The sequence below is a fragment of the Acipenser ruthenus genome, chromosome 8 (genome assembly GCF_902713425.1).
Source record: "Acipenser ruthenus chromosome 8, fAciRut3.2 maternal haplotype, whole genome shotgun sequence".
NCBI classification, from domain to species: domain Eukaryota; kingdom Metazoa; phylum Chordata; class Actinopteri; order Acipenseriformes; family Acipenseridae; genus Acipenser; species Acipenser ruthenus.
The window spans coordinates 56,690,253-56,713,767 of NC_081196.1; the positions used below are offsets into that span (position 1 = coordinate 56,690,253).

The 23,515-nt window shown below is 36.9% G+C and overlaps 1 protein-coding gene across 21 annotated transcripts in view; it reads left to right on the plus strand.

Annotated features, from left to right (window-relative positions):
* Positions 1-1,377: 1,377 nt before the first annotated feature.
* The window catches only part of mycbp2 (MYC binding protein 2), a 98,158-nt gene continuing 76,020 nt past the window's right edge, over positions 1,378-23,515 (plus strand). For 15 of the 21 annotated variants that reach the window (XM_059029317.1, XM_059029322.1, XM_059029324.1 and 12 more), the window contains exons 1-5: positions 1,379-2,097; positions 10,827-10,902; positions 19,766-19,981; positions 21,862-22,015; positions 22,364-22,560. In XM_059029317.1, coding sequence (XP_058885300.1) covers positions 1,829-2,097; positions 10,827-10,902; positions 19,766-19,981; positions 21,862-22,015; positions 22,364-22,560 — 912 coding nt within the window. In that variant the 5' untranslated portion in view covers positions 1,379-1,828. Of the gene's footprint in view, positions 2,098-10,826; positions 10,903-19,765; positions 19,982-21,861; positions 22,016-22,363; positions 22,561-23,515 lie in introns of all 21 variants that reach the window. The other 6 variants (XM_059029314.1, XM_059029323.1, XM_059029326.1 and 3 more) reach the window with 1 other exon arrangement.

The following is a 23,515-nucleotide window of genomic DNA, read 5'->3' on the forward strand; positions in this document are numbered from 1 at the left end:
CAGTTATGCAGTATGGATAACAAATACACAGAACACCCCCATTCCAAGAGGGAAAAAGTCTTGCACCTAAATAACTGCTTTCAAAGTGATAACATATTTAGTCTGGCTTGGGCTTTATTGCTTCTGCCACTGTTACTCCATGTTAGACAGGTTTTGTGAGCATATTTGCTATGTTTGAACTCATGTTCCTCTTGTTGCAGGCCACTGGGTTTGGAGGCTATTGATATTGACAAATAGGCTTCACCATTAATATCTATCCCTGTTGAATGTTGGCTTTGTACAGTGGATGTGGCTTATCTGTAGCTAATCAATGAAAGGTGATAAAATCAATGAAAGGTGATAATGTACCTTGACCCTGCCTCTAGAGGGGTCTTTTATGTCAACCTGCAACCTGTTACAGGTAGTAGTAGACAGGGGGTGGCAATGTACCCCATTGGGTGTTTGGTTGTTCTTAGGTGACAAGTGCAATACATAGCCAGTGTGAACCTAAGGCTACCTGTCATTCTTATGCAAGACAATAAGCAGCCTCAAGCATTCCATCCTGTCTGGAGAGAAGCTCATGCAATAGAAGTGTAAGGCATGAGCTATGGACCGTGGACTGTCAGCCAACACCCAATCAGAGTTTCTGACCTAAGTGCTGTCCTATACATTCTGTGCTGTGCAATCTCTGTTCTGGTCTCAAGCACTGGTGGGAATGCCCTGTTGTAAATTAAATATGTTCCTGTTGTTCCATGGATTCAGTTAATCAATTCTCCAACATCTGCTGTCTTCAAATCAATCACACCTGTTTATAAAGCACTGAGTTGCTCCTTCCAGTTGATTCCCGGGATACAATAAAAAATAAATAAATAATGTAAACAATTAACTGTAGGATGGTACATTTTACAAACAAATGAGAAAGTTATATTTTTAATTTGCTGAAATAATTGACAATATTATTAGCTAGAATAATTATGTTTTAGGGATAGAGATGAAGAGGTCAGAGGAGGGAGAAGATGCAGAAGGAAAGTAGATTTAGATAGGTTGAGTTTGAGGGGGTGAGAATGCGTCCAAGTTGAGATAGCCGAGAGGCATTCTGAGATGCGGGAAAGGAGAGGATCTGGGAATTATTAACATTTGTTCTGTTAAAATATATATTAAAAAGGAAGGTGACCACTCAGGACATTACTAAGGGTTAGGCTAGGCTAATCTGCCTGTGGACTTCCCAGAGATTATTTATGTTTATCCCATGGTGTGTCAATAGATTTAAGAAACATCAATCATTTGGTAAATAAATATAGCATATTTTCTGCATGAAAACGGGTGAAACCGAAAGACAATGGAACGTTACTACGAGTTTACAGTCTTGTTGCAGTCTCCCCTAGTGAGAGGACTGCCGTACTGAGTCTAGATGGAAACCTATCCCAGCATGCCTGATAGTGAAGGCAGGAAAGGATGGTGAAGCTAAGATGGCAGCACTGAAGGTGCAGCCTGTCCGGGTTCAAGAAAAATACAAGGAACAAACAAAAACAAAGGACACGCCACGCAATTAAAAAAATAGCAACTGTCAGACAAGGAAACGAGACAGTATGCCTTGATATGGTGGAGTCCCGGAAGTAATTATTACATTATCGTGCTGAAAAGACGGGATATTTCGTTATTTTCAGAAGGGAGTGTATATATTTTTTTTCAGTTTCATTTGTAGATTTGTGTGGATGAAATTATTTTTGTGGCAACATTTAAACGATACCTCCTGTAGTTGTACTGTGATATTACTGACAGGCTTAACGAGCTGTTATTTATAAATCATTTTGTTATAATATATGAATTGATCTACAGTACAAGGGTGATGTGTGCTGCTGCTTCTGCAGCAGGGACTGGTGGGCTTCTGTCATCCTGTGCGCCTTCTGTGGGGCTGGGTGACAGGGTCGGTTCTGGAGTTGGTTCGGATTTTTCTAGCATTGGACCAGGTATGGGTGCGTGTCCCGGTATCGGGGCCCAGTCAGATTGCCGGGGTCGGTACCAGCTGCTTTTGTCGGGGAGAGCACTGGCTGAGAGATACCGAAGAATATACACCGCAGCGATCAGCGACAAAGAGCAAGGGATCAATCAGGGAAGGTGAGTGTGAACCATAAAAATAGACATACTGAATTATAACTAAGCCAACACTTTAAAATGTGGAATATGTATGAAACCACAATTATTATGTATAACGCCCGGCTTTGTATCCATAGCACATGCATATTAATATAGTATGTAATAGGTATGTGTATACATTTTGATAATTCTGTACCCCCTTTGATGTATTTTGTTCTCTGTGTGTATGCGGATTGATAAGTGTGTAGTGTCACCCCAATAACGTTGCACACTGTGTTTTAGCCTTGGGTAAATCGTAAATGACAGGATATGATGTAAAATTAACGTTTGTGTATGTCATTACATTGATACAATTTATGTCGCCACGAATACTTTACTATATATGTTGATTAAGATTTGATGAGTAAAAAAAGAATTAAAAGCAGTGCGGGCCTAGCATCATGGGGCTGGAGTTACAGTCTTACCCTGACAACGCACTCGGAAGGCGGCTTGGCTCTTGTCTTGACAGTGTGGGTACACCGTGCTGTGTGAAAACGTTTTGTGGCTTTCTGCTTAGTACAAATGTGTAAAGAAAGACATTTCAATTTGGCAGTATTATCAACATGTCATTTTTACCTGAAGAATTATGTGGTTATTGTCTATATTTGTGTGACACGAAATAGCTGAGACAACACAATGTAATAGCGTGCTACATGTTATTGCTTCCAATGTGTTATTTAAGGCCTTTTGTAAAAAAAATTAAAGTTCATAAATTTAAAATTAAAGCGTAAATAAAGCCATTTTCTTTTTTTAACAAATGACACGCAGAAAAAAAAAAAAACTTGGCACGTATTTACTAGAAATAATTTGAGTACACCATACACGAAGGGCTGTGTCGCATCAAAATGAAAAGCTGTTGGAGAATCCGTATTCTATAAACATTTTGACGTTATTTGCAGTTTGTTATAACATTTATTGCATTGATAATATAGTCGAATTCACACAGGTGAGATGGAACCCATTTTTTAAACTATTATGTTCTACCCTGTTTTTCATTATGTATCCTGCAAGGGTAAAGGAATTACAGATTGTAATGCAGGGGTTTTACTTGGGTGGAGCTTTGTTTTTCTTCTTTCATGTAGGGATGTGCTCTTAAATAGATCAACTGGATGATGTACTGCGCAAGACAAGTGTATCTGTCAGTGGTCGCATAGATTGAATTAAAGGGATTTTTGTGTATGTGCATCAGTGCAGCAAAATGCCCCCTTGGACTACACATGGTGAGAAATATTCAGTTTGTGAAAGTGTAATCTGCTATTTTAGTTTCATATCTTAATCCATTGGTTACTTCGTATTTATTGATTACCTTGGTAACAAATCATTCGATTCTCTTCTGTACCCAGGTCTATTTTTTGTGAACATTTGTACATATTGACAGTATAAAAATATAAACTGGTCTGCCTTACACAGCATGTAAAAGAAAGAAACCAGTTAGCTGTAATGTGATGACATCATGGGCTTTTGTAGCATACAGCTAGTCAGCAGTAGCGGTGAGGTGATGCTTTGAAATTTCTGCATCCACTTCTGTCAGTCAGTGGAACATTGGAGGTTGTTAGACAGGAATTTATATACTTTGGGGTATGTAGTGGTCAAATATGATTTCTTGGGTATTCCTCTGTAATTATGTATTATTGCATCATATTACTTAAGATTTGTACATATTATTTAATACTATTCGAATGCCAGGCAGCTCTTGAATACAGTTGTCACAATCCCAGTGTTGAAAATGTAACTGAAAACAAACATTTTACCATCAACCATGCATATACTGTAGTAGAGAGAACAACCTCACTTACAGCAAAATCCCATCCCCCCCCCCCCCCCCCCCTTTACCTTTTTATGTGTGGCAAAGCCATTTCATTAATGTTGTTCAGGTTTAGAAATCTGCTAGCTTTAAATGGCATTAATGGACAATGCCTCAATTGTGACCCAACCATATTATAGCATGAATGCATTGGAGTGGATCTGTTTCAGTTTCCAGTTATTGCAACGTGTGTTCATGTGGTTAAACCTTATGAAGGAGGAGTATTAGACCTCACAGGATATGTCTTTAAGAGTGTGTGTCTAGGCCTACAACACTAACCTGATTTGTGAGAACCTTAACAGTAAAGACTTTTTTTTTTAAATTTGTCTCAGTGCAGGAAATGACTAAAATTAGGATTTGACTCATCCTTTTGGTGTTTTGTGTTGAGAAGCAGTAATATGTTTACAGTAAAGCAGAAAAAGTGTAGTCCTGCAACTTCTCAACATGCTGTCTTTTTTTTCGTTTAGTGGAAAAATTAAATCTATATCCTGATAAAAAAAAAAAAAAAAAATCCTGATTTTTTTTTTTTTTTTTTTTTAACCCTCAAATAGTGAACTATGAACTACTAAAAACTCTAATTTACAATAAAATGCACTGGATTGAGATCTTGCTGCTGTTAAGTGTATGTGTGTATGTATGTGTGTGTGTGTGTGTGTGTGTTTTGTTATTACATTAATACAAATCTTTAAAAGGGGTCCTAGTTTTTGCACCAAGTGCTCACTCACAGCTGCACTGCCACACGCATCCTCTTGATTGTCTGAGCCAGGAATTTGTACACTACCACTATCTTCCACATTGCAGTCCAGCATGTGACCCCATAGCTGCTGATTCACATTCAAGGCACATCCCATGAAGCTCTTGATGCTTATCATTTTACACTGTTCTACTATGTGATTTCATATCCAAATAAACACTGGAGAAATACTACATTGACCAAATACAGCACAGTACATAGCAATGCTTCAGAAAAAAATGGCCACTATGATTTGTCACAGTGTGTTGTGATTCCGTCATGCCCAGGATGCAATTACTGAAGATATAAAATAGCTCTCCATTGCTGTGGATCACCTTTGTATTCTACTGAACACAGAATAACAGACTTGAAGGTACACAATAAATAATATCCCTGTTGCAGCAGTGTCCCCTGTACCTACATGTAGGGCTAATGATTTTCCATTCTAGGGAATAGCAAATTCCATTTTTCAAAAATGACCAATTCCCTGTTTTCCCCAGTTTTTATTAATGTATTGATTATTAAACATGGCATTTGAATATAAATATAATGTTGATTGTTCAAATAAGTAAATGAATAAATATTACCACAATTCTTTTTTTGTTTGTTTTGTTTTTAATTAAAGCTGAGATTTACAATCAGACTCTTGCTGCTGTAATAGTAAGTAAAGCACCTATAGTCACTTCAAACATGTCGTAATGTTTATAAACATCACTTGGCTCATTACTGGCATTAAAATAAGCAGGAAAACGTAATTATATTACAACAGTTCAGAATACAAATGTCTAGCACTGTTGTGAGAGAATCATATTTACAGTCTTCCACCAACACTGTAGTTCAGTCTACAAATGAAGGCATTTTGAAAAGACCTGTTCAGCTTATTGCTGGCATTACAATAACAATAAAACAAATATTCAACAGTTTAGTAACAGTCCAGTAATGTTATATGAGAGTAATCCTATATTGCTGTACTCCACAAATAAAGTTTAGCATTTTACTGGGATTGCAGAAACCAGGATAAAATATTAAATTTGTTGACCGACTCATTGCTCTACACAGGTTCTCTGCGGTGTATCACCCGATTGTAATGTAAATATATTATTAATCCTCCCAATTGTTTATTTACTAATTCTGCTTTATTTGCTAAATTTTAACAAGAGGTGTGTCTCCAGACAGAATATCTTTATGAAACAAATGGTGTGTAGTGTAGTGACTACATCCTTTACACAGTAAAGCAATCCATCTTTTAAGGAATGTATAGCTAGAAAAATAGCTTTGAGCTCGTTTCTTTATCGTCAGATAATATAATTTAATTACGGTCATGGTTTAATATTGCTAATTATAGCTTTATTAAATGCAGGTAGAGTGGAGTAAAGAGTAAAGAAATAAACTTAACAAATTCGCAATTAATTTAGCTTACTGGCAATATGATCTTAATGGTATTGACTCGTACAAAATCAATCGAATGACCGCAACATTTGCAGAATAGTATCCTACTATCCTCATATAGATTATCAGAAAATGTTTTAGTTCTGTTTTTTGCTGAAACATTTATTTTCTTCGATGGTGCGGCTGCCATGTTGAATTTCAGCAGAGACTCGTAAGTGAAGTTACATGATGAATTAACTCAACTTGGCTGGGTGTAGTGAAATAAAAAAAAAAAAAACTGGAGTTGCGAGGTGAAAAAGACAACACTGCAAAATTCCATTCCCCAAATGCCTCATTCCGTTCCCAATGCCTAATTCCGTGATTCTGAGATTGCAGAACAGCAGTAGCCCGATACATGGATACTTTGTTGTAAATTAAGGATTTTGAATCATCTGCCACTTGTTTTGTGGCAGTTACTAAATCAGATTACATGTTATACCTTGTTTTCTAAACTATCGTGGCAGGGAGCTAGATTATAAAATGCCAAGGGAGGTTTGATTAAAAAAATTATACCGGTCCCATGTTTTTGGGAATTTACTAAAAGCAATTGCAAATATTTCAATGAGAAGGCTGAAACCTTATACTTGACTTCAACTCTGGAGAAGCAAGTCTGTAGGGTTACTAATAGGAGTTACTTACTAAAAGGTTAGAACAGAACTTGTCTGGCTCAATTTATTGTGTAAAAGATTTACCGGAAGGTTAAGCTGATTAGTGTTTTACATTTTTGGACTAGTGGTTCCAAGATATATTTGCTGTTGTGTTAAATCTGTGAGATGGAATGCAGCATTTGGATCCACCACTGCTTACTGCAGATCAAATACATAAACCTTATAGTGTGTGTGTGTGTGTGTGTATGTGTGGTTTTTTAATGCCCATGCTTGGAACTACATGTGTGAGATGCACTTGTAATTTATAATAAAGTAACACTGTCATTGTTTAAATTACTACAGTACATATGAAGAGTCTGTGCAGTCTCTTTTTTGATGAAAACATCATTGCCTGAAGGAATGAACGTGGCTGTTCAGTTCATTTCCCTGAAATAACATGTTTTTTGTTGTTAGAAGGGTTGTTTCTTCACTTATACTGTGCATTGCATGTTTTTGTGAATATCCCTGCAGAGGAATGGATCTTATTTAGCATTTTCAGATCTACTGTAGTACAGTATGCACAATGTGCTGTAGTTACTGTAACCTTTAATCCTGAGATTAAATTATTCATACTAACTGTCACTTCAGCCAATCTGCATATCTAGTGTACAGTCACCTACTTCAGTAGTTACAACCTTGCTTACTGAGAGCACAGCAGAGCACAAAGCACAGGCCGCAGTGCTTATGTCATGTGATAGGGAAGGAGAGCTACAGTACACATTCTGCATGCTGAGAAGCAGCACAGAGAGAGCTGTAGAAAAATCTGATGATATTCAATATTTTACATAACAATACATTTCATAAATACAAAGGCCTGAGAGACTGAATAGCCTAGACATTTACTGCAGTACCTACTGAAGTAGGTGAGAAATAACTTTGAATTCAACCATCATACATTTTGACTAATGCCACACATCTATTCTGTACTGTAAGTGACAGACCTGTTACCTACCTTATGATCATACTAGTTTTTCACAGGTGAGAGAATACTGTATCATCAGCCTCACTTCATTTTATACAAGTAACATGTATTGTAGGCTGGGTGCTCTTATACTAATCCCCGGCAGGGGATGGAAGTATACAGTAGTGGAGGCAGTTGTACGTCCATTAGTATACAGTATGTCACATTTTATCCAATTGTTATGAAACGTGGTTAACATTGTTTAGCATAAGTTATTCAGTGTATTAGTGGGTATTTCAAATGACCTAGGCTCGGGTTGACAAGTGTTAGTGAGAAAACAGCCCAGGAAAACGAGCTGAGTGATATCATTTGCCCCCTGCTAACCTGTGTAACCAGCCCGAGATCACTTACTATTCTGTCTGTACAATTGTGCGTCTGTGTGTCACACTTACATTTTTATTAACATTATAAAGATTGTGTGGGTTGGTAAAGGTGTCTTCCTGTCTGTATGTTGCATTTCCATTTTAATTACAGTACATGCACTTTCATTTTCGTTACTGTTATACTAACACCTAATTTGCTTACCTAGTGACACTGAGGGCCTAACTACCACTTAAATATAATTCAAGAAATGGGATTCTGAGGATCTTAGTTGTTTTCTCACATTATTCCCGTGAACATATCTGCTTGAATCTCAGTTAAATTACTCAAATCACCATAATTCTTTTATTTAATACATCGTTAGGCTTATTTTAAGAGAACAAATAATTGCAACTCCTTTGCCCCATATAGGCCTGTAAATGTTTATACAAGATGGCTCTTATTTATGAAATACACATCTTTGTGTTGCCTCTTTTTGTAGGCCTTCTTGTGCTTTAGTTGTCAAGTTTCCTGTCACATTTTATTTGCATAACTTGAAGTCTGTGAAAGAGACTCACTTTTATGAGGAAATAAATCTGTTGTTTTTTTGTTTGTGCTTGTACTTCATTAAAGAGGAAGTCCCTGTTATTTAACTTGAAGTCTGTGAAAGAGACTGACTTTTATGAGGAAATAAATATTTTGTTTGTTTGTGCTTGTACATCATTAAAGAGCAGGGCTTGAATTTCATTTTTGTGCGCTGGGGGATTCCCCCATATGCTGCAGCCAAAATTTTAGGGGGGAATGGCAAAAGAAAAGGCACTTCTGCAAAATTATGTATATTTTACTGCATCGTCATTCACACTGGTGTTGCTTTAAAATAAGCTGCTTTCAGGAGACCTGCAGCTCTTCATCACTGTGAGACAGAGCACGCTCAATTGCTTTTGCCATTGCCTGATGTGAAGTATTTGCATGCAGCAGAAGAAAAAGGTGCTGTTCTTTTTAACCAGCTCTCCATTTCTTTTTTAAACTCTTTACACTCGGCCCTATTTCCGCCTGTTTTTCACTGTTTTCATTTATGTATGTTTAACTACTGGATAGTTTGTGCTGCATGCATATAACTTCTATCAAATGAAAGGCAACAAAAATTCATTTCATATTATGTAAGTTGCATCAGGCATACTATATGTGGTAGAGATGAGAATATATGTGTAAACACCTTTTTTTCCCAAAATAATCATGTTTGGTCACTGCTATATATATATTGTAATCATACATGGTTAAAAAAAAAAATACTGCTGCACCATTGAACCATATAAAATGAACATGGAGAGGAAGCTGAGCTTCTAAGCTTTTCAACGATACCACCCCTTTCTGTCTAGCTGCTATGGAGCAATAGGCTCAGAACGAAACCTAAGCTGTGAACTCTGTCACATGATGAGAAGCTTAACTTCAGGCGATCGTAGTTCTGGTTACGAGTACCGCATACACACACTGAATACGTCTTTGGAAAGCCCAGAGTCTGTACTTTTAAACAAGCCATGAACCAGGCAGGTGGTTTTTACGGTACCTGTGTAATATGTGCGTAACCTTCGGTGCCTTGGCGCCCTAAAATGAATGGGGCTGAGTTTTAAGAGTTAAAGCGAAAGTCACCGCTTGCAAAACTACACCTAGATAGACTTAGTAGCGTCTTTGTTTTTTTTTCAAAACTGTTTGCTTACTGCAGTGTACTGAGTTCCTATAATACTTAGATAGCAGCCGAGAATCACGTACGAGAGAATAAAATCCCGCTGTACTTAAAATATCCAGCACTACTTTTATTTATTTATTTATTTATTTTAACCAGAACTACTCAGAATGCGGCTCGTAGTGCTTTCGTCACTGACACCCATTTCCTCAGATATTGTTGTAGCGTTTCAGGCATTCTAAATTGGGTGAAAAATACAGTAGCTTGGTGTCTTAAAATATCTCTGCAGGATTTACCCGCTGGTTTCTTTGTAAAAATAGACTGTCTATAAACACTCTGAAATATAGTGACTCATTTATAAGGTTCACCTCCCTAAGCAATAATGAATTCATTAAATGTGTCTGCTCACTGGGAATAAGTTCATGAGCTTTGATTGTGTTTTAAGGCCTTAGACAGCAGGCATCCCCTCTGTTAGTCACTGGAAAGCAAATGTTTTTGTAGCCAGTGCATCACCACAGTTGACACACTGCAGTGCCAACAGAGGAATTCCCAAGTAGTAGCATTCGTCATATATCTGAACTTTTAGTTTTATAGATGATGATGTACCTGCACAGTCGCTTTTTTATGCACCACAAAGTGATCTATTTTATGTACTGATACTGAACAAGGGTGCAATGCGGGTGGAACAGAACTGTCATTGATTCTTATAACTATAATAACTGTATTATTAGAACGCTCACTGCGCCCCCCTAGAAAGTGTGACTCACCCCACCGGTTCAGAACTGCTATCCTAAACCATTTCAGTATGCAACAGTTATTTCAATAGAAACTCTTCTAGGGACATCTAACAGTACTGTTCACTTTGACCTGTGATGTAACTTAGAACTTTATGATTTTCCAGATGATAAAAACCCAACAATTTGAGATATTGGCTTCATACTCTATTTTGTAATCCGGGGTATTGAATAAGAAAAAATGAATGCCAGTTAATACGTAAAGCTGCCACACTGTCAAAGAGCGACTGCGCATTAGTTAAAAAAAAAAAATAATAATTTGAATACTGAGTCCTTTGTACATCTCCTTTGGTAAAGGGTTATTGTATGTGAAAATTGTATTACAATGTTAATGTTAAATGTTTTTGTTTAATGTTTTAGGGGAAAAAAGGCTTTGAACAAGAAAAAACTGAAAAGGAAGCAAAAGGTCAAATCAAAAGCGAAAACAAGAACAAAGGTAAGAATTGCATGCGTCTCCCTGTCAATATTTCTACAATTTAGAAAAACATTACAGAAATACAAGAAAATAGACCAAAACATTGCAGTACATTAGGTACAATATGAATGTACTGCACTAGAGTTGTGACAGTCACACATGGTACATCACTATGATATGTGTAGTTTAGGTTTGGTGCTAGAAAGTACCATCTGCACAAGATTAGTACGTTTCAGCACCTTGCCTTGTATCATCCAGACTTTTATGTCCCAATAGATTAAACTACAGTGAGCACTTGAGTCTGGAATGATTTGGTACAAAGTCGTTTATCAGATACTAACTGACGATTGTACTAGGAAACATGCCTTTTGTGATTTTTACTGAATTGCAGCATATGTGATTCACAGAACAGTAAACAGTCTTCTGTGAGACAAATGGTTAAACAGTAAATAAAGCCCTTATTGTGTACAGTACTTCCTTTAACTGTACTAAGCAAAGAGACCTACTGTCTTTATAATCTTGTGTATTTAAACAAGCAACTAAATGAATGATAACTTAAAGGAATGTGAACAGTAGGTATGTGAAGTGGATAACTGTTGAATTGTCTTAAATATGTTCACTAAAGCATCTAAAAAAAATAGAATTACATAATCACGTTAAGGTATGGAAATTACTTATTTACTTAGTAACAACATGTGATGTCATTTTTTTCTCAAATAAAAAACTGCCTGTTGGCTGTAAATGGTAGAAACTGGTAATGCAAATAGTAAACTTAAAACTGCCATGCCGCAGCAAACCTGACAAGACTCAAGCACGTTGCCTAAAAGATGAGCACCCCTTGTTTACAAACATGCATTGAAAATGAACTGCAGTACTAGCAGTTTTAAGTGTTGCAGCATCTGTTTAAGCAAGGGAAAATGTGTTGGAAAATCTGTAAAAACAAACAACAACAAAAAAGCCCCAGTAAGGGTCGTTTTTTTTTTTAAAAAGCCTGCATTTATCGGTGAAAATCAGTAACAAAAACTAAAACAAAGAACCCTACGTATAAGAAAAAGCTGACCTGTGATATTTTAAATGTGGATCTCGCTACAGTTCTATACGGTACATCAGTTGAGAAATAGCCAGATGGGCTTAAACTTTGGCAATTGTCACTAACTATTAAGACTTCTTGGTAGTGATGAGCGATTATCAATTTTACAGGTTGATTCGATATTTGAAAATGAAACTTCAATACCTTTTTTCAGCAGCACTTTCAAATCTACAAAACATACAATATACATAGTGTTCTGCGTTTTCAGTTTTTATCTTTAAAAAAATTTTCCGGGAATTTTTCGGAGTTTATTTTACATATATTAAAATAGGGATAAAATCGGTAAAAAATAGTTTTTAATTGAAACTTCGGAAAAAATCTCAGTATACTACACACTTTACATGTGGAATATGATGTGTAGCAGTTCTGGTTTCTCATTAGGTTTAATGTCCTTGGCATGTCTGATAAAGCACAATCTGTGCAAGTCGAAGCCACATTTTCCCAAGTTAACTGGTACTTTGCGAACGTTTGGGCAATCGCTGTGTTGACGGAAACAGTATCTACAGAAGGTATGAACATGACATCAGCACAAAACAAGCCAGGTTTATTCGCCTTGAAATCATAAAAATAAAATAAAATTGACAGAACTGGGTGGTGCAAGCCATCGGAAAAATCACATTGGACATTTCCATCAATGCATTCCATGTAAGTTTTCCAACTAAAGCATCACCATTTTCTGTCAGATATTTACGATTTAAGATTGTTGACGTTGGCCAGTGTTTTAGCTGATGGACAGACAGTACTGTTGCACAAAGTCACCAATACATACCTCTGCAATAAACAATGGCTGTCCAGCAAAGCACAGCGCTCTGACAAACTCATTAAGACAGTCATTCTGCGCTCTCTTTTTATTAAAAGCATGTGTAAAAGCCGCATAAATGGATTGCTTGTCTCTGTTCATTTTCTTGTTTTAGGTTAACGTGTCACTTATTTTTCTGTATGTTCCTTTATTGTCAGTGTGAACATGTACCGCAGTACTGCAGTATTTGCAGCGCTATGCATCCTCTGCTTCATCTGACCCACTTCTGCTATTTTTGCTTTTTGTATACTTGGCATAATTACTACAATTTTTATAATTTGTTTCAGGTTGCCATTTTTTCTTATTACGTTTCATTTAATAATTATTACTTATTAAATGAAACATAATCCAAAAAATAGTAATTTGAAAAATGTGTTTATTATTATTAAAAAAAAAAGAAGTCATTTCTTAACCTGCCTCGCTGACCAAACTAAAATGAGAAACAGAGTCAACAATAACAGATACATACAAGTGAAAGTCCCAGTAAAACAATACAATAACTTTGGGTAGCTCACTTATAAATACATATTTATATCAAAATCAACAAACCTTCAGTTTCGAGGGTGATTGATCTGACATGGACTGACCCTACATTATATATATATATATATATATATATATATATATATATATATATATATATATATATATACATATATATATATATATATATATATATATATAATTTAATACCCGCTGCTTTTCTCTTGCGGAATGAAATGTCGTTAATAAGGTTATTGATAAATGTGTAAAGAAAATACAACTAGTTTGAATTTATGAACTTACAGCATTTAAGCACTCGCTCACCTTCTTTCTCTGACAAGTATTTATAAGAGTTCTGATACTGCGCTGTGTTCCCTGTATGTTTTTGTTCATGACGACGTTTTGTATGCATTATGGGAGCTTTAACAGGAGGGCCGGTCTTAAGGTTCCCTTGGACTACAGATCCCAGAGTGAGAGCAGCTTCAGTGGTTGCCTGACACGAACCATTGGAATGCGGAAGTAACTTTTATGATGAGCGACCATAAAGAAGATGTGTTTTATAATACAGTATAATAATCGATTGAAATGGTGCAGTTTATTAATCGTTCGAAGTCGGTTTCGGTGTTTTAATAATCGGAAATTAACCATATTTTAGATTAATGGCTTATGACTACTACTTGGCTGTTCGATTAAATTGTAATGTTTGTTACAGTGGATGTGTCATCACTATCAGACTACTGGCAAGCCGAAGAGTCTCAGAAGATGTATTGAAGTGGATTGAAGCTTTCCTAGACTGTTTCTTTTCAATTGACATGTCTAACAGTCATCAGCAAACTCATTCTCCCCAGTGCATGGAGCTGTCCCACTCTTATTAAATGTTTCCTGTTCAGGCATGACAGGTGATACTACCTGTGCAACAAGTATTGTGCGCTTTGACTATGCAAATAATGTCTCTGCATTTGATTACTACAGTATACTGGAAGTACTGTATTTGAGTAAATTGAGGTTCAATCGGCTGTGCTGAGATCTCGGAATGAGATCTTTGGAGAGACAAGAAAATAAAGGAAATGACAAGCACTGCGTTAAAAACATTTGGCTTTCAGATTAAGTGCCTAAACAGAGTAAAAGGAGATTTTGATCCAGCGTCGTCAATATTAAATAGCTGCTTGTGAAATAGCAGAGTTGTGGGTCAATTCCTGTTCTTCAATTCCATTTCCAATTCCTTTTTAAAATAAATTCTCAATTCCAGTTCCTTCGAAGGAATTGGATTTTATATTTTAGAGCATAATACATTGTTGTGATTGTTCAACTGCTTTCAATTTGAGTCAAATGTAATTGACTAACTGTGTCTTCAATTTAATTTAACAGTAATTTGAACAGAATAATGCTAATTGCTATTTTGTTCAATGATGTGGTGCGATTGATTGAAAGGGAATTGGAATTGGGAATTGATTTTAAAAAAGGAATTGGAAATGAAATTGACCCCAACCCTTCTCCTTGGATGTTTGTTCTTACACTTATGTTCGTAATAAAAATATGTGGAATTTTAGTATAAAATGGAAAACCGTTAAGTGTGATGTCTTTAATGCATGTGTAATGTTGATTATACTGTACTTTATACTATAGCACCTATGGTAGAAGACAAAAAAACGAAATGAAATTTATAATTAAAGTTCGGGAGGAGGGTCAGACACCAATCTCCGCGTCACCAAATTGAATCATTCAATTTACACATTAGCTAATTTAAATTGTTAGCACTATAAATACCCGCTTCACTTATCTCTCAGTTGTGTTTTGATTTCATCGTAACCCACCACCTCCCCATCTCCTCCTTTCTTAACAGTTTTTATATTTTATCAAATGGGGGTCTCAGCCTCGTCCAGTTGGCCAGGCAGCGAACCCTCAAACCAAGTTAGGTTTGATGCCAAATGAATGTGTGTATATACAGCATACTTTTCTGTTAAATCGCATACTCCGCATTCTCTACAATAAATATTTGTACTAAAACATTTTGTGATTGGTGTTTGTCCCGAACTACTGAAATGGTGATTATTAAAGAAAAAATATGAGGCAATAAGAAAACCACACTTATTCTGAGCAACAGTGAGTGCAACCCAAAGGAGAAAATGGACATGCTCAAATGTTACCTGTTTTGCATTTGAAGCAGGAAGGTTGAATTTTATCTATTGAACAAGCAAATTAGAACAAGGAAATTATTAAATACTTGGTCCTCAGTCTGATCTGTTTGCATTCAGAACACATTGATAAGCGGCCACTGAACACAAGTAAGTTAAGTTCTGAGAAGTGCTAGTTTATATTTTACTATAAATGAAATAGAATATGGATTTTCATCAAACAGAAAAAAAATCCCTGGCCTTAAACTTCAAAAGCAGTTGTACAGTGCTGTAGATGCTGTACGGTCTCTTGGATATTGTTTTCTGAAGGTTTCTGTGAGATTCTGGAAATCATTCATCAGTCTTCTAAAATTGGAAGCCCATATAGACTGCTATCCCTGTAAGCCAGAGTGAGTCACCAGTGCCCAGATCTGCCTTTTCTTTTCCAAAACTGACATTGTACACAACAGGCTGTCTCTTACTGTAAATTCAACAGTAAATGGTACCAATTGGAAGCATCTAAAAGAGAAAAATATCCAGCCCATTTTAGTCGCAGTATAAACAATTTCAGAAATGTCCTTATTTTACAAAACAGCTTTTGTCTCGGTCTTAAATTTGGTCACGCTGAAATGCTAATTAGGTTTGCTCCTATAGTACTGCAGATTATCAAAACAACAGTGGTTTCCCAAGGTTATTTGTTTCTGTTGCTTCATTGGTACTGTTATTATAGGTACATATAAATGCTGTGTCTGTTTTAGGCTGGTTCCTACATTATGGGCAGGTCTTCCAACATTCATTTGGTCCTCAGGGTACAGCAGGACACCCAAGCAGACAAGATGAGTATTCCTGTCACCTTGGTGTGAACATAGTTACACTCAAAACAGTGGGGACCACCTTTAAAATGATGGTCCGTTCAGCCCCAGGTATTTTGTGAACTGCTGTCTTTTTCTTGTATGTAAAGAAGAAGAAGAAGAAGAAGAAGAGGAGTGCTCTGTAGTCAGACGGTAGACTTTATTTTCACTTTGTTTCCCGTAGATTCAAAGGTTCACTTCCTGTGTTACAAGAATGGACCTCACCTGAATCAAATAAAAGAAATAGAGTTGTAAGAATGCTAAAGAAGACACAAACCTCAATTGTGTTAAGGGGCGTTCACACCGGACGCGGCGCGCATGCCGCCTGCTTGCGCGCCGCGCTGCAGTACTGTTCACACCAAACGTTGCAGGGTAAAGTCAGTGGGCGGTCCATTGTTATGTCACGGCTGCAGGTACGGTGGCTTTTGGTTACCGAGCAACAAACAGTAAATGCCAGTGGGAAAATAAAACTCTTTTGACAGAACTGAAGACACTGACAAAAGACAAAACTGAGGAGCGAAATATTCTACATATATTTTTATAAAACCTAATTGTAACCCCCAAACCACCACAATCCCCCCCTCCATTTGTATTAATTTTGTAAAAACTGTTAAAATATAATAAATGTACACCAAATAAAACGTTTTGCTTTCTCTTTTAAAAGTCTGTCTGCAGTTAATTTATCCAAATTTTTAATATATATATCGCTCTGCTCTACCGGAAAAAGAAAAAAAAATGTGTAAGATCGTTGTGGGTACATGACATCCTGAAGAAAAGAAAACAGTACAGCGAATACCATCGGCTGCTCCAGGTGAAGTGGCATGGCAGCACAGCATCGTTTAAATAAATAAATACAGCGGGTCTTTTTAAGTTTACTATCCCATCTTTTACATTTTTACTTATGGGTCATTCCGTGTCAATACATCATTGTCACACATAGGTCTCAGATTTGGATAAAAAATGCTTACGTTATAGTAGCAGGTGCATAATTATTTTCAATGTGGAGTTTAGCACAAAAACTATATATTACCTCATTTACGTAATTATGTATATTTAATATTCACTCGGTAATCCCATTTGTACACCCACAGACCACCATTCTACATCTTTTTTATTAATATCTCGGTAACTATTAATTGTTTTATTATACAACGCCAGGAAATCTGAAATTAAAGCGAACAGCTTTACCTCTATTTTATTTTTTTATTTCTTCCTCGCAAAGGAACCTCCTACTTTTCCCTGCTTGGCTGTTGGTAGATTACGTCACGATGCGGCGCGGCAAAAGTTGAAAATATTTGATCTCTTGCGCGCCGCTCTGCCGCTGCGCGTAACCGCCTTCATTGAAAACCATTGTTTATATATAAGCACTGCCGCGCCGCGTCCGGTGTGAACGCCCCTTCAGTCTCCGCTATATATTCTTTCAGTTTATTCCCTCATTTCATTTTTTGAATCCTGCTGTATAGGAAGGAGGGCTGAAGCAGCCCCATACGCAAGTATGTGCAGTAACACTTGTTCCTGGTTACATGAGCTCAATTAACTAGTTATAAGCCTCTGTGTCAGGCTCATAGTGGCACTGGAGTGCAATAACTGGTGAACTCCTGATTCTACCCGGCTGGGGAAAAGTATATTTGCTACATGTGCATACAGTGAAGGTGATGGTATATTTTCATCTTACCTTATTTACAGCTGTTACAGAGGGTTAAATGGCACTGACATGCTATACCTTTATATTCAGTGAACTTAACACTGTAGCTTCAAGGCTGCACAGTCATCTCTTGCCCTTTGAGCTAAGCAATCAGTAGATGGCACACAGTACTACAGGCAAAATTGAATGGGTTAGTTACTTGGGCTACATTGCTCACTAGGGGATCCAATTTATTCAATTTCAACAATTCTCTACTCTCTTACTTTCAAACTCCAAATCCATTAGCAGATTTGCTTGTTCAGTTCATTAGTGCTTGCCTATTTCAGTTTCAGTGCACACTAAATCTAGTTGCCTATCTGTGGATGTCTTGCAGAATTGAATTCAGTTGTATTACTCTAGTTTGAAAGAGGAAACAGTACAGTGCCTATTTGTATATTTCTACCTTTGATGGCAAATCTAAAAACATTTGCATATCCAGCATACTGGAGTACTATATCTGAAAGCAGCAGCTACTTGTAAAGAAAGTAGGGTTCTTTCCATATTGTCCAATTTTATAGCCCTGAATGTAAGCAATAATACACAACAGGGTGTGTGTTATCATGAGACCACCCTAGAAGTGGTGATATCTCATGATAACACACAGACCCTGGAGTGTATTATTGCTATTATTAAATGGGTCTGAGTGTGGTGTTGTTTATAAATAAAGAAGACTTTAAACTTCATTTTAATAATTGTTATTTGTGTAACCTTCCACTAAGAGAAGCAGTAGTTCCTCAGTAACTAAAATGGTTAGTTTAACAATAAAACATTTGATTTTAACCTGTTTTGTATAATATTTTTCTTTTTTGGGGCTTCGATAATAGTTTCTTGTTCATGCTTTGTAGATATTGAACAGGGTGTTGCCATTCTTTGTTTCAACATGCATGTCTGGGTTTTGTCCAGTAGACAGAGCTGTTGCTGTGACATTTTGTTTTTAAATCAATGTTCTTTTCAGTTAGCCAGTCACGGAAAACTTTCATAGCCCATTTTGTCTGGCGCTTGGTCTTTTCCTCAGTAGTATTCATTTCTAGGTTGTCTAAATCTGATTCATTTACCTCGGTATAACGTGATGTTGACATTTTCTTTTCTTTTTCAATGTTCTCAAATGCAGAACTTTTGTATCTCAGGGATTGCTGTCATACTGACTGACTCGGTGGTTTTGTTTACCCAGGCGTACAGTTGAAACAATGAATGGCAACGTCTTTTCATCTTTCAGCATTGCCTACTGTAGTACAGTACTGAAGACCTAAAGTAAACTAGTTCAAGGTTGTTTGGATTTTGGCATACAGTATTACTCACATGCCATAACAGCAGCATTAGTTATCAACAGTTCAAGTGATGAAAACCAATACTCCAACAATTAAAATCACCGACTGTTCCATCTACACTTGTTTAATGCACAGATAAAATAAGTTCCTTTACTTCTGTTATCTTGAACTAGGTAGATACAGATCAACAATTTCTGATGGAAGCTTTGTTTCTGTTGGTTGCCATTGGCATTGTTCAACACGATGGGCCATGTCTCAGTGATGCGCTTCAAGTAGAATCATGTTTGTAATGGTCCCTCCATCCGTGCAGTTTCATCGTGTTTTCTTTTCGGTGCATTAGTATACTTTCATACTTTTTAGGGAGACACACGTCATTTTCTTTATTTTATACAGCAGTGTATTGGAATATCAATGACCAAGAGTATGTATTGAACTTCAAACTGCATTGACTGCCCTTCAGAGATCAATCAAAAATAACCTTTGGCTAATGTAATCACAGTACTGGTTGCACACAGGTGGATTTGATTCCAGGAGAGGAGAGCAGTCTGTAGCAGGGTTAGGCCCAAATCTGATAGCCATGTATTTTTACTTTCAGACTGAGAATCTAGACGGCACTGTCTCTGTGCCAGATATCAAACTGCATAGCAACCCATCTGCATTCAACGTGTACTGCAATGTCCGCCACTGTGTGCTTGACTGGCAACAGAAAGAGGCCTCCCTGGCTTTGGCCTCCAAGAGCTCAGTGCAAAGTGGGGAGTCTGACAGTGATGAGGAGGAGGAATCCAAAGAGCCAGCTTTTAAATTACCTAAGGTGAGTGTGACATTTCTTTAGGAGTTGCAGACATGTCTGGATTTACCAGCAAAATGTTTACTTGCTTGATGTACAAATATATCTAATAAGACCTTCACTAGATAACTAAAGTGATCTTAGACCTATGCTGCTTACGCTGAACAGTAGTATGGCAGTATCACGTGCATTTCTGTACTGTCGTTAATCTGCACTGAGAACATGCATACGTGGCAATGTAACAGGAGCTTTGCTCTACATCTTATAAACTGTTTAGACAGATTGTACAGTAACTACAATGTTTCTGGGGGTTGGCCTGACATCCTGGAAAAACATCGCTTAAGACCCTATTGCGCCTTGCATGCATAATGGAATAGAATAGAATTACATTGTGTTCGTCAGACCTGAGCTCAGTTATAATTTCAATTACAGCAGAATTGTGTACTGAAATTACAATTACAGTGCTGCATTTGTTCAACTGCAATTAGTTACAAATAAGCTGCAGTAATTACAATGACACTAAAAAGTAACATAAGTAACTACACACATTAACATGTTTACTCTGTTATTTTACAAATACAGACACATACTATACTTTTATTCCAAACAAATGGGATCACCAAATGTGATTGAAAATACAAGAATATTGATCGAATGACAAATACATGAGTAATTGAACTGTTATTGATTAATTATATGGTATAATTACAATTCCAGTTACACAGGTGCGCCAAGGTTCAACTACGATTGCATTGTAATTGCAATTAATTACAGATTGCACAATTACAATTGGAATTGACCTTGGTCTGGTGTTAGTTCTTGCATAAGAATGCTAATACAAATAAAAGTGAAAAATAATAAAAAAAAAATGAATCCATTAGAAACCCCTCAATATGTCAGTCACAAGGCAAATCTTTGTTCTAGTCCAGATTTTTTGGATGGTTGGAGTATTAAGTTATGTTTTAAAACATTTTCATTTATTTTCTTTCAAAGTCGATTTTATCACCATTTGTAATCTTTTATTTGTGCTTTAAGACTGGGCTTGAAAGTATATCGGGCAGCATCATTTACTCTTCCATTTATATAACTGTTTATATTGTTTTTACTGTACACAATATAAAAATGAATGCATTTTCAACTCCAGACTGAGGTTTAATAAAGGGGTACATTTACAACCACTGCAACTTCAAATGTTGGTCACTGAACCTCTGAAACTGTATTGCAGAAAATGCATTCCTTTATTAAATTCAACCATAACAGCAAAAATCACATTGAATACTGCTAAAATGCCACTTACATAATCTAAAACCTTTCTATTTGAACAGTTCCAAAATTGCACAGGGAAAGGTTACATACAGAAGTTTGTTATTTTGTCCTCTGTTAGAAATGTCAGCTTACCGATTTCTTTTCTATTTTTCTGTGTCACCAACCTTTTTCACTCACTCAACCGTAACCATGAGTAAATGAAGCATGGGGTTTTCTTGTGCTTACATTTCCTTGAAGGGAGTTCTGTAGATTATCCTGGAGCTGTCCTGTCCCATAATGATTTAATTTCATATCATTTGATTTCATTTAGGTTTTAAAGGGTTCATTTGCAATCCTGGTCATTACTTAGAAATCTGAAATTTGGCCAGGGCTGCAAATAAAATGAGGAATAAGAAGTTAATTCTGAGTCTAATTGAGAGACACAAATTAGTAGATATGTAGTAAAACTTGGTAATAATCATATAGCCACATTTAACGTTTTTGGAAAGCATGTACAATAATTAGTTTAAACATTTTTGGATAGCTGCTGTTGTCTTAAAATGAATCTAGAATGCAGTTTGCATTGAAGCTACAATAAGCTGAGGTAAAGAACAAACCTGTTTTAGTGTTAAGAAGTGTGCTGCTTTTGTTTTCAACAGATCATTGGGATCGGACTGTGTGGAGTGTTTGAGCTCATAAAAGAGACCAGGTTTTCACACCCATCGCTATGCTTGAGGACTTTACAGGCTTTGCTGGGCATGCTGCAGGGCCAGCAGCCAGAGGGGTTTCAGTCTGAGCCTCCTGAGGTTTTAGGTAAGTGCCTTAATGAACACCACAATAAAGAGTAGCACTACAGTTAAACTTGCATGAATTTGATTTTGAACAATATATAGTCAACCCTCATTATACCACCAGGTAAAGGCCATGGGCAAAAACGGACAATAAGCGAGGGTGGCGTTATATGCGAGGGTCAACAACAACAACAAAAAAAAATCACACACACGCAATCTTCTGTGTTTGCAATACATTAAAACATTTTTTTAGTTATACAATTACAGTATCTCCAGGCCATTTTAATAAAACAATATTTACCAATATTTTATGTATCTTAACATTTGATTTATATGCCTGAGTTTATTGTGTTTTCTGTTGTTTTTGTAGAGTCCCTGTTTCATCTTCTTCTGGAAACAACGATTAGAAGCGCTGGTGTGAATGACAGCACGGGCCAGGCTCTCACAGCACTCTCCTGTGCATGTCTGTTCAGCCTTGTGGTTTCCTGGGGTGACACGGGCAAAATTCTGCAGGCTGTGTCTGCTATCCTCACCAACAACGGCAGCCATGCCTGCCAGACCATCCAGGTAAAATGAACCCCAACATCACCACCAGCACCTTCCCATTGATCAGTCACACTTCCCCTTGACCTTTAGCAACCAGGAAGTAGTTGTCAGCAGCCCCTGCGCATTGCTGTCCACAGGGTTTGACGGCCTCATTATAGAAATAACACTGCTTTCTGAAGGAAATGGGGAAAGTGTTACTTAGGCGGTGTTCACACTGGGTCTATTTAGAGGGTTTGGCCCGCACTCGGTACGTTTGGTGTGAACAACAAAGTCAGCTTGGGAACCGTACCGAGTCCACCTTGTGAACACAAACAAACTCGGTCCTAAAAAAAAAAGGGCAAAGGACCAAAAAAACATCCAAACAAACTTGGTCCCTTTGCTCGCAGATAAGTGTGAACAGCAAGCACATCAATGCATTGTATCAAATGAAACAAACCAGACTGAGTCCGTTTCAAACGGACCCAGTTTGAATGCAACCTTAGACAAAATGTGGGGTTTTTAATAATGTGTTTTTAATTTCAGTGTTTATGGTAATAAGGGTGCAATTGTAAAATGTACAACAGCTAATCCTGGTTACTGATAGTTAACTCTGAAAGCAAGTTCAATTTGGCATATTGCTGACGTACCCCAATAGCAGCGTTAGTTACAAACTGACCATGTGCTGAAAACCAATAGTGCATCCCAAAGAAAATCATCAATTGTACCACCTACACAGTTTTTGGGAGATTGAAGATTTGTGCTACTTTTATATTACAGTGAAGACTAGATTGTGCACAAACAAACAAATAACACCTAATGTTCCCTGCATTGTGTAAGATGGTAATATTTAAGTGATAACCAACAGCATATGTGGGGTATCCTTGGAAACTAAAATGTGTGTGCTAAAGTGCAGCTTCATGCAAGCCTTCTAAAGAAACAGGGCTGGCTTTTTACATATCTTTTGGTTAATGTACATGGTTACTGGCTGGCTGTATGG